The sequence below is a fragment of the Coffea eugenioides genome, chromosome 4, assembly GCF_003713205.1.
Source record: "Coffea eugenioides isolate CCC68of chromosome 4, Ceug_1.0, whole genome shotgun sequence".
Lineage (NCBI taxonomy): Eukaryota > Viridiplantae > Streptophyta > Magnoliopsida > Gentianales > Rubiaceae > Coffea > Coffea eugenioides.
Window position 1 is genome coordinate 32,777,049 of NC_040038.1, and position 12,212 is coordinate 32,789,260.

Below are 12,212 nucleotides of genomic sequence, written 5' to 3' on the forward strand. Positions count from 1 at the left end.
AACAGGCTCCAAAGTCATCTAAGGCGATGGAAGGTAAAAAAATTTCGAGGACGAAATTTTCTTAAGGGAAAGAGAGTGTGAGTACCCGAAAATTTCTTTAGAATTTCCTCCCATTTTTGAAAAATTAATTTATATTTCCTTCTACATTTCTTTACTTAATTATTTAACTATTTACTAGCGTTAAATTTTATGGTGATTTCAATAGTTGAGTCAAGATTTTTATAATTTTCCTCTTATATTTTAGTGCATGATAAGTGTCGTAGTACATTAAGATAGTGTGACCGAATGGTAAGGTGTGAGTAATAAATTTGATAAATAAGAAGTTTTGCGCACCAAGAATTATGTGACATGAGGTGTTAAGAGTTAAGTGGAGAAACCCTAGATATCATTGGAAATAGAGACAAACAAGAGACAAAGAAATAAGTTTGAACCAACTTGCGCCGTTTGTTACCAGTTGAGGACACTATTTGACCAATAATTTCTTGCCCTAATTTTCTTATTTTCCTATCATTTATCCTACCCCAATTTAACCCTAAGCCTAGCCGAAATTCTTGACCAAAAACATGAGGAAAAGAAACGAAAACAAGAGGAAAATTGGTGGTTTGCCAAGTGTTGGCCATCCATGCCACCTTTGACTAAGAAACTTTCTTCCCTCTTATCTTTCCTCTAGCCACAATTTTCCTTCATTTCTTCACCTTCTTGGCCGAAATTTTTGAAGAGAGAAAAGAGAGATATTTAAGTCATTAACTAGATATTAATCCTTGCCTTTCCAAGTGTCAACCATCCATGGAACTTTAACCAAGACCAAGACAACTTTCTTTCACCATTAAGCTTCCATTTCACCATTATTTCTCTTCATTCTTGGTTGGGCTAGCTGAAATATTCAGAGAGAAAGGGAGAGAAAAGAAACCAACCTCTAGCCTTGATTTCTTGCTCAATCCATGAGAAATCCAATCACTAACCCTAATCCATACCGATTAATCTTGAGTTAAGCTTGGAGGGAAGCTTGTGGTGGAGTTACTTGGGGAAGAAAGCTTTTGAGTTGCTTGTTATCTTGGGGTTTTGAGGTAAAATTTCTAGAATACATTTTTTTTTACTCGTTTCTTGAGATTTATGCAAGATATGTTATGATTGAAGTTAAAGGAACATGTTTATGGTAATTTCATGGTTTTGCTAGGGTTTGGTTAATTTCCAACTTTAATGTTCAATTTTTAGCTTTGAGATGAATTTCCAGATTTGATAAGAGATGGTCTAGCTTTGTTATGGACTTGTATGAAGATTTTTAGCTTTAGTGTGACTTTTTAGTTCCAAATAAGTATTTCCAGCCTTAGTTGCAAAATTCCAGCCTTGGTAGAAAATTTTCCAGCTTAGGTATATGTTGGTTATAGCTAGTTTTGTAGCTAAAATAAGTATTCTATATATCCTATACCTTATGAACTTGATTTGGGGCTATCTTGTGGTGAGAATGAAGCCTTGAAAATGGCTGGAAATTAGGGAAAATAAGGGGAAGTGCTGCTGAAAATTTTTCCCGCAGGAGACTTTGAACAGTCTTGAGAAATCTATTATATCTTGGTGTAGAAAAATCTAAATTGAGTTCCGTTTGTTGCATTTGAAATTAGACTCATAGCTCTTTTAAACTTTCAAAAATCAAGGGTTGGTTTAACTCTTATAAATACCAACAAATTTACAAACTTTCTTGAAAAATCATGACTGTTCTATTTTGCTCATGAGACAGCAGTGATTTCGAACTGAAAATTTGACTAACCTATGAGTTCAATTTCATAAAGATGTCTTTTAAAGTCTATTAGTACATTGACTTTATTTTCTAATGGTTAAGTTTTGTGATTTTTTGACCTACAGAACTCATGTTATACTTTTTCAAAGAATGTCGCCAAAGCTGAGAATTTTGTCAAATGAATTAAGTGGAACTTGAAAAACTTTGAGAACTTTTATAGGTCTTAAACTTTAATTGGTGTGATTTTGGATGGTTTTATGGCTTTAGACAAGTGTTTTCTTTTCATACTAATAACTTAATTGAATCATAGCCCTAGAATGCACTTGGACATTCTTCAATTGGCTTTCAAGTTTGTCTTTCAGTTTTGTGTTTTGAGAGGCTGAATTTAGATAAGCGTATGGCTCATGATTAAGGCTAAAATGAGCACCTTATTAACCTAAGTTTTGAATGTTCGGACCATGATATCTTGTCTTGGTTACTTTTAGGGTTTAACGGTAGGAACGAGCACGACCAGGAGTCGAATATTTTGGTTTGGTCTACTTTAAAAGGTGAGTATTCCTTGCATCAGTGTATGCTTTAAATGACTATGTGAAATGTTGTGAATATTGTCGGAATGTTAAATGCTTTCCAATGATTGCTAAATGGATTTTCGATGGGCGAGTGTGTACTTTATCGCACTCGACAAGCAAAAGTGAATTTTCAATGATTGAATGCTACTTGTACATGAATGTAAGCCTTTTGGTTGAATTGGGCCCTTGCCCTCCGTTGCCAGTCGACTTGAGTCAGAAGTGGACTCGGTCGGGCGGCTGGTGACTTTGGGACAATGTTTGGTATACTCGAGTATTACCACGAAGTCTGGTGGAGAACTGGCCAGTGAATTCAATGCAATGATATCAATGAATAATGACAAAAACACTGAGAGAGTTTTCACTTGCAAATGTTTTCTAATGTCGGAGGGATAAGGAAAATAGTTGGCGAATGAATGAATGAATGACTTGAATGAATGGCTCCAAGTGAGCACGCATCCTTCCAATGATTGAATGTTTATTTCTTGAATGACTGGATATTACTATGCAAAGTATGCAAATTGTTAAATGTAATGTATCCATGGTTTCCCTACCTGGTTGCTTGTTTAGGAACCTCACTGGGTTTTTAGCTTATTCCTTTAGTTTTTGTTTTCCTTACAGGGGTGGAGGCTGGACCAAGTAGCCGTGAACTAGTGTATATAATCTCTCGTACTTGTACTTTTGTAGATGAGATGTATTTGGAATCTTTAGAAATGTAATCCTATGTTTTACTCTTGGATTGTAAATTAAGTTTGAATTGTTGGTTGGAAATCGAACTTTTATGTTAATTTTGAGGCTTGAACGGCTATTTCAAGAACATCAGTGAGTGAGTCCTGGTGAGAGTTGGGCAGGCAGTCCGTCAAACCCTTGGGTACGCTCTAGGGGAAGATGGGGTCATCACATCCTTCACAAGTTGATCTCTCAAATAAGTTTGATATAAGAGTGTTTCGCCTCCCTCTCAAAGCTCTTTAAACTAAGAAAGAAACTTACAATATGAAAGTAGAGCTAAAACTACTTCTACTCTACTCTACTTCTTACTACAAGATGCTATTTCTTGCTTGCATGATACTCAAATGAATGAGATACAAGAGGTATTTATAGATGTTTTTGGATGAGAAGATGTTTTCATAATGTAGTCACAAAGTTGTTTTTCACTTCTCCAACTCAACTTTAATTGGTTCCAGCCGTTTTTCTTGCAAAGAAATTGGTCAAAGAGTTTGTGTGAACAAAATCCATGTTGTAGAACAAGTTACAGCTCTTTCTCAGAGATCTGCAAGGTGGATCCATGAGGTGTGTGCCTCATGGATCTGCCTCGCGATTTTTCTTATTGCTCAGTTTTGCATGTTCAGCTAAAAACTCAATTTTGCTCTATTTTTTATCCAAATTCAACTACAATTTTCTTGATGATAGAGGCTGAATTAGCTCCTATACAAAGCATAAAAGTTGTAGCTCTTTGAGTTATCTTTCCAATGCATCAAGAATCATCTCATTTGGATTTGTGTATGCTAATAAATGACCAAAAAACTCCTGACTGATAGGTGATCTGTTTCAGCTTTTGACAGAAATTTTGCCGACTATATTTCGGCTTTTTGACTAGGAAACTGAATGAACTGGATTTTGATGTCTGCAAAAGAATTGTAGAACTATATCTTAATTTCAAAATGGATTAGGAATCACCTCAATCTAATACTCGTAACTCAAAATATAGCCAAAATACAAAGATGTGCCAAAACTATCAAACTCTTTTTGACTTGAATCAATTCTTATGATGCCAACACCTACAAAACAACATAAATGTGCATATTAACCCATACTTTTGTATGTTTTGGTTAAAAAATACTACTTGTATGAAAGTAACTTATAAAGGCACTCAATTCTTCCATTTTAACTTAAAATATAACAAAAACTTAACCTAAAACCTAACTAAAATAGGTGAAATAAATGCCAATCAGCATACATCAATTTTCCAATTGCACTAGCATGTTCAAGTTGAGCAATCCAATTTCTAGAATTTTCATGAAACTTCAAACTAGAATCAAAGGGGGAACTCACTTCTTTAGCCTTAAGATGTTAAAACCTGTTCAATATCTTATCAATATAGTGATGTCGACACAAAACATAACCCCCACTATGTTTTCTAACTTTGATACATAAGATAGTATCCATCTTACTAAGATCTTTCATCTTAAATCTTGAACAAAGATACTTCTTAGGATCTTCGGCACCTTTTATATTATTACTAATAATTAGCATGTCATCTACATAGAAACAAATAATCACACAAAACTCTTGAGTGTATTTAGCATAAATGCACTTATTAGCATTATTGTACCTGAATCCACTTAAGAGTAATACAGATTCAAATTTTTAATTCCATTGTTTAGGTGCTTGCTTCCAACCATATAATGATTTAACTAATTTGCTTATTTTCTTTTCATTTCCAGACATAACAAATTGTGCTAACAAATTGTACAATAAAGATAGGGACAATAGCATTCTAACGGAAGTTATTCTTGCAACTGGTGCATATGTATCAAACTAGTCTATTCTTTCCTTTTGTTTAAATCCTTTGGCTACTAACCTTGTTTTAAAATTTAGGAAAGATTCATCTGTGACATATTTTCTTCTAAATACCCATTTCATCATTTACTACTTCCCTCCAAAAAGAAGCACCTTTTGATAACATAGATTTGTTAAATGTTTTAGGATCATCTTCGACAATCAACAAAATCGATGTCTTCTTTTCAACCAAGAAAACAGTAACTTGTGAATATATGAAATCTGAGGATAGATACTTTTTCTTTTCTTGGTCTTTCACTTCTCTTGGGTTCAATAGGGGTGTCACTTACCTTCTTCTTATTATTTGAAAAGAACCAGCATTTTGGAGTGGTTTTGAACCATTAGTAGGATCCAAAACAAGGCACTGAATCTTTGTGAAATTTATTATCAAAAAATTGCACATCTTTTCATTCATCTATAATATTAGAATTAAGGTCAAGCAGCCTATAAGTTTTTGAATTTTTTGCATAACATACAAATGCACTTTTAAGTGCCCTTGGTCCCAATTTATTCTTTTATTATATGGGACCCTATAATAAGCAATGCAACCCCAAACTCTAAGATAATTTAGGTCTGGTTTTATCTCTCTCTCTCCACACCTCATATGGAGAGACTTTGTTTTAATGAAAGAATTCTATTATACATATGACATGCAACCAACAAAGTTTCACTCACAAGTTCTTTAGCAATCCAAAACTTACCAACATGGAATTAATAATGTCTTCCAAAGTTCTATTTTTTCTTTTAGCCAAACATTTTTTCTGTGGAGTATAAGGTGCACTTGTTTGGTATATAATTCCATTTTGTTCACAAAACATTGAGAATTCATTAGGAAAATATTCACTTCCTCTATCACTTCTCAATATTTTTATTTTCTTTTCTAATTTATTTTTGACAAGTGATTTGTAAGATTTGAACGTGTTAAAATATTTATCTTTGCTTTTCATAAGATAGACATGAATAAATCTTGAACAATTATCAATGAAGGTAATAAAATACCCATTATCACCTCTTGATAGAAAACCATTTAGTTCACATACATCAAAATGAACAAGTTCATGTAAGTTTGTATTTCTTTCAGCCTTAGGAAATGGCAACCTTGTCATTTTTGCTTGAACACAAGTTTCACATGTCATTTCTTCTTTATCACCATATACAATTAGGCCATGTTTGGAAATAAAATGCAAAGTTTTACTATTAACATGTCTTAGCCTACTATGCCATAAAGAACAGGAAGAATCAACCATATAAGCAAAAATAGAAACTTTATTAGTACTTAATTTGAACATTCCATCACATGAATAACTTTATCCTTCAAACACATCACTTTTGGATAAGATTATTTTGTCAAAATCAAGTATAACTTTAAGACTACTTTTATTAAGCCTATCAGCTATATATAAGATTCTTTCTCATGTCCGGAATATGTAGTATACTAGTGAGCACTAATTTCTTGTCGAAAGTGAATTGTAAATCCACAACCCCTTTTCCATACACCTTGACGGTGTCATGATTGCCAATTACAACTACATGTCTTTTGGGAGCATTTTCATAGGTCTTGAACATAGACTTATTGTTGTACACATGTATGGTTGCACCAGAGTCATACCACCAATCACTTGAATTGAACAAAGATAAAGCCACGTTCAATTTAGAGATCATAGATATTCTCCACTCGGACACAACAATCTCTGCAATATTTTTGTTTTCAACAAGGCTTGCTTGACTATTGTTCTTTTTTTTATTGTTTCATATTTTGGTAGCCCTCCTTCTTGTAATGCCCTATTTTACGATAGTTGTAACATATCTAATTCTTCTTCTTATCCTTTGCACTTGTAGCATTTTGTTTAGAATATTTTCTCTTCTTAAACCCTTGACCATTGTTGTGATTCTTCTTCTTGTTCACATAGTTCACCTTAGGACTAGATTCTAATTCTTTCTTTTGGAGAATCCTAACATCTTCCTCTCTACGAAGATGCTTAAAAATTTGGTCTACCGAGAAAGATTTAGTTGTGTGTAGAAGTTTCTTTTGATAATCATTCCAAATAGGAGGCAATTTTGCTATGATTGTCCCCACTTGCAATGATTCAAAAATTTCAACACCCAGATCTTTAAGTTTTGAGACCAAAATTTGTTGATCTTGCACTTGATCAAGAAGAGAAGAAACTTTAGTAATAACATCTAAATAATTTTTAATAAGAAATTTGTTTGCATCTTTCTTTTGAGTAGTATATTTATATTTCAAAGTAGTCCATATCTCCCGTGGCGACTAGATGGATGTATACATGTCATGGAGCCTATCCGAGAGAGTGTCCATGATATGGCCTCTATACAATACTTCGTCATTTCCACACTTACGCCTTTGTGCCTTTAACTCCTTAGAATCACCATCCTTGGTTCCGGAATTGGCTGAAAAATTGAATCAAGCACATAGAACACTTTGAAGGTGGTGAGAAAGGACAACATTTTGTCCTTCCATCGATTGAAATTAGTTCCCAATCCATCAAGCCTATCAAGTTTGGTAACATTCTGGCTTATAGTCTTGAGAACATTTCCAGTTGAAGCCTCCATTGCACTCGAAGAGGAATGCAATAAACAAGTTAAGATTGTTAGGAAAATAGAACAAAACAATTGAAGAGTGCAAAAACTTCACTAATAAATTTCACAAAGGATAGGAGATTCATCAATGATTCTCGAGTCATATACAAACACTATCTTTAAGATATTTGTTGCTTTCATTACACTTGGTAGTTTGCTTTCGGATTAAGTCAATATACCTTTAGGATACAACAAGAATGAAGAACTTTTGACAGCAAAACCAAAAGGTCTTTTGCTAAGAAAGGATCTAAATGGCTAAATTAGTTAGTTTGTTAAAAACTTGTCATTTATATAGGAAAAGACAATCCAAAAGACATTAAAACTAAAGAGCCAAAATTTGTTCACTTTAGTGATCCTCAGGAGGCTGCATTAGTATTCTTTAATGGGCAAAAATACCAAAACCACTTCCTCACTATAATGATCATCAAAAGACTGCAATTAGTCTCCTTCAATGAACAAAAATATCAAAACCGTTTCCTCATTATAATGGTCATTAAAAGGCTAGATTAAGCATTTTTCTTTTGCCCAATATTTTGAGTTTAATAAGGTTTATTTCAATTTCAATTCACAAACTATTCCAACACAATATGTCCATAGTCCCGTGTAAATCATCCACTACTTATTTCAAGTAACTTCAAAAAGCATGCATCCCTGTATCAGGTTTTGTATCGTATGGCAAGTTTTCTCAAATTTTTTTTATTTCGTGTTGCTAAAGAAATTCACCTGTGAGTTCCTTCACAAATTTTTTTTTTTTTGCTAACCCCGTTCACGGGGAGGGACGCCACCCCCGCTTTTATTCATAAACCTCAAATACAAAGAAAGCCAATTACAATGTTGCTTGCGTTAGGGGATTCGCACTCTCCGAACAGAAGGAGCTCCCATGCTATCTAGGCTAATCCCTCCGCGAGCCAGCCTCGGCCATTCATTCCAATGCTCATAGAGCTTAATAGCATGGTGGGGGTGTGCTACCCCAACATTCGCCAAAGTATCTGCCACCTGATTTGCCTCTCTGAAACAATGGAAAAGCCTAGGCGGATCTCCTGCCAGCTTCAATATTTGCCGGACCTCCGAGCGGATATGCCACGGACAATGAAGTCGGCGTTGAAGAATCCCCACCAACACCAGAGAATGCAGTTGAATGCTAACATTCGTGAACCCCTTTTGAACACATATCTGAAGCCCCATTAGAAGGGCCAGCGTTTCTGCGTGGAGGCTAGATGTTACTCCCAAAAAAGCCAAAAATCCCACCAAGGGGCGCCCCGACAGATCCCGTAGCACTCCTCCACCACCACATGGCCCAGGATGATTTCATTTTAATGGAATTCATTTAAATAAGGGAGAATGATTTCGGTTAATATTGTTTCATTCTTGTATTAATTACTGACTCATTTGGTTCTTGGTCACACTTTTATTAGTGTTAATTTTACCTAAATGGTCGCAGATTACATTCTAGTGCACTATGTTATACTTTACAAATTAAGAAAGCGCTGAAATTAATCTTAGGGAAATGTTAATGTCAATTATTTATCCTTTTCTATAAATTAGGGGAGGGTTGGGTTGATAGTAAAGTAGAATAAATTATAAGTAGGAGATCTTGAACTCAACATCTCCCACTTACCAAAAAAAAAAAATATTTTCTTTATATATACATTTATTTAATTGGTTAGTTGGTTTGTCCAAATTCAAAATTAAATCCATTTCCAGTCATAATAGAGTAATTTTTACCAACGAAACATAGATCTAGTGATAAAAGAGTCAATGGTTGATACCTCAAAAATTGCACTTCCTGTATTCAAATCTCACTAAATTTGAGTTTTGTCTAAATTCATGTTAGTTTTTGTCATACCAGTTACAAGCTTGTCAATTGCAATATTAAAGTGAGGTTTATAAAGTGGTTTAAACTTGAAATTTAACAATTTTGCGTAGATCCCATCTAGATTATTTGTAACTCACTGAAAAATAGGGAAAAAAATCACTCGGATATTTCTGCAAATACATAGATGATTGATCTTGCATTATACATGTAACACAATTACAGTTTTTTTTTTTAAATTTAAATTTTTTTAAGTGTCAAAATTGTGGAATGTCAATAAAGTTACATTCATCCGCCCCTTTGACCCCTTACATAACAACTGAGCAACCCCTTCCAAGTTAAAAGTATATAACAACGGGTGAGAAGCCAAGAGGCAAAAACCCTGGATTTGTTCAGACTTCAGATCCAATTAAAATCAGCAAGAGAGTTAAAATTGAAATCTCAAAACCCCAAAAAAGAGCCACCGTAAATGTTAAACCCCTGTCAGAATTTACAAACCTCCACCGCCCTTCTACGCCCTGCCCTGTCCTGCCTTCTCAGGGATGCTGACGTGTCTCCTCCAAGCCCTCCCTCTTGGGCCTCCTCGGCCTAATCATCTTGCCGGCTCAAGGAAGAGGACGGAGCTGGCCCACTGCCTCACTTCCACCTCTTTCCACCTCAGACCCTCTCCCCTTCCCCTTTTCCTTCCCGCCGATGATCGGACTTGGTCACTCATGTGTTCTCCTTCTCCTTCCAACTCCCCCTCCGACTTGGGCAATGGTTAGTTTGTCCATTACTTCTTTTTTTTTAACGTTTGCTACTATTTTTTTTTTGTAGGAAAACGTTCATAGCAACCAATGAAAAAGTGGGCTCAGTTTTTTTTCTTTTTTTTTTTCCTGCAAAAATTTGTTTTGTTAAAATATGAGCAATTTTTAGGGGTCCAGGGTGTAAAAATTTGAACCTTTTATGCTAAAATGGGTTCAAATTTAGGAGATTGAGTATAATTTCAGGGTTTATCAATGTTGTTCTTTATCTAATTGTAATCATTTCGTTTTAAAGCAGGACAGATTGGGATTTTGTCTAATTTTGTCTAATTATTATCAATATAGCTTGAAGTTTGAAACTAATAAGACTATTTGTTTTGGAGCAGCCAAAAAGGAGCAGGAAGAGGAAACTCATGAGGAATCAGTTCTTGACTCGGTGATCAAATTTGTAGCTGATTCAGTTAAGCAATTTCTAGTGGCTACAGCATGGATAAAGGGCCTTTTCTTGCATGTTTCTTGGGTATACTAAATTTTATACTCATGCTAGCTGACCTTTCTACTATTCAAGAAAAATAGTCTGACTTCAGGGAAAAGAAATGAAAGTTAGTTTTAATGTAATTTGTGTGTGTGTGTTTTTCTTTAATTTTTCATGTGGATTTTAATGGCATTTTTAACTGTGGTTTCAGCTCATTTTTAGCTGTGATCGTTTGGTTACTGCAAAACAGCCAGATATATCCTCTATCTTAGCAATGGTTAGTAAATACTACTTATAGTAGATTATTTCTTGAATTTTATTTAAGTGATATTAGTCTTAAAATTAGTAAGGATTTGACTAATTGATGGTCAGCATATTTTTCTCTGTTGGGTAAATTTTTTAATTTTTATTTTCAGTTACTTCTGTTATTTCAATCAACATGGATGGCTACATGGTGGCAGCGGATGTGGAAACTTCAGACAAGAAGGATTAAGAAAAAGAGCTACTTTGCTAACTGGGAAAAAAGAGACCCCGTTGAAGTAGATGCCAGGCAAATAACCAAGTTCCTTTGGTGGATGCTCTTTTTTCATAATCTGTTTGGACATAACAATTTCTATGACTTACAATTGATGATCTACGTTGGGCTATGTGACTGTTTACTAGAGCAGATTTTCTTTGCTTGGAAAGGACTGTTTAGTTAGAGCTGTAGAATTTTGGCTTGGCAATTGACCTATTTCACTAATTTTAGCCCTCTACTAACTAGTACAGAATTGATGGTCTAAATGTATCAGAGGATGATTTTGTTGTAAAGACGTTTACTTGCACTTCTTGATCATTGTGATCAAGATTTTTTGGATCATCTTCATCTACCCCTTATTATCTCTGTCATAGTTATCAATTAATTGATCTCCTATCATTTTTGCTGTTTGCAATCTGTGTTATTTTCAAGCATTAAGGCATACTAAAGATTAAGAATCGAATGAGATGTGACTAAATTGGTTCTTCATGCTGATTAGTTTTGTAAAATGTAAGTATTTGACCAATTTGTGGTCTGGAGATTTGGAAACTTTACCATTAAGAGTCACTCACCCTTTTCTTGTTAACTGCAAGTTAAAGGACCTTTACCCAAGTGAAGGATCCAGTTTGTGAAGCCAGGTGATTAGATGTTTAATTGAGGAAATAATAGTTGTTTGAGTTTTGTTCAAAAATTATGGGCCTTTTCTGAACGAGGCCGATTTCTCTTGAAATTTATATTATTATTTTTTTGGAGCACAATTCTTGGAACTTGGAAGTTGAAACCATGTCGATGGTAAAAGCTCTTGTAATACTGGAATGCGGTATTGGCCCTTTTGGGCTATATTTTACAGTCTTAGCAAAAGTACAGGTTTTTTTTTCGAGTGGTGGAATGTAATTTTAAAGCTTGTATAAAGTGAATTTAGTTTTTCTTTTTTACAATGTTCAAATCCTGGATGACACGTGATAGAAAAAGGGTAAGTTTTTTGATACAATGTTGGTGTACAATTTTTTCAGGAAAAAATCATTCAAAATGTCCATTACATTTTGCAAAATGAATTTTTTCATCTTTCATTTTTAATATGTTAATTTTACGTCCCTTACAAATTCAAATTAGTAAAATTTATTTCTAACCTAAGTTTTCACTGACTTTTTAGCCTGAAATCACTATGTGGCTGACATGCAGTTATATTTTTATGCAAATCTAACT

General features: G+C 34.3%; 1 protein-coding gene across 1 annotated transcript; it reads left to right on the plus strand.

Annotated features, from left to right (window-relative positions):
• The first annotated feature begins 9,668 nt into the window (after positions 1-9,668).
• Positions 9,669-11,364, plus strand: LOC113768763. Its single transcript, XM_027313233.1, has 4 exons — positions 9,669-10,030; positions 10,401-10,534; positions 10,701-10,766; positions 10,906-11,364. The coding sequence occupies exons 1-4, from the start codon at positions 9,814-9,816 to the stop codon at positions 11,188-11,190; spliced, it is 702 nt and encodes a 233-aa protein (XP_027169034.1). The 5' UTR covers positions 9,669-9,813; the 3' UTR covers positions 11,191-11,364.
• Positions 11,365-12,212: the final 848 nt, after the last annotated feature.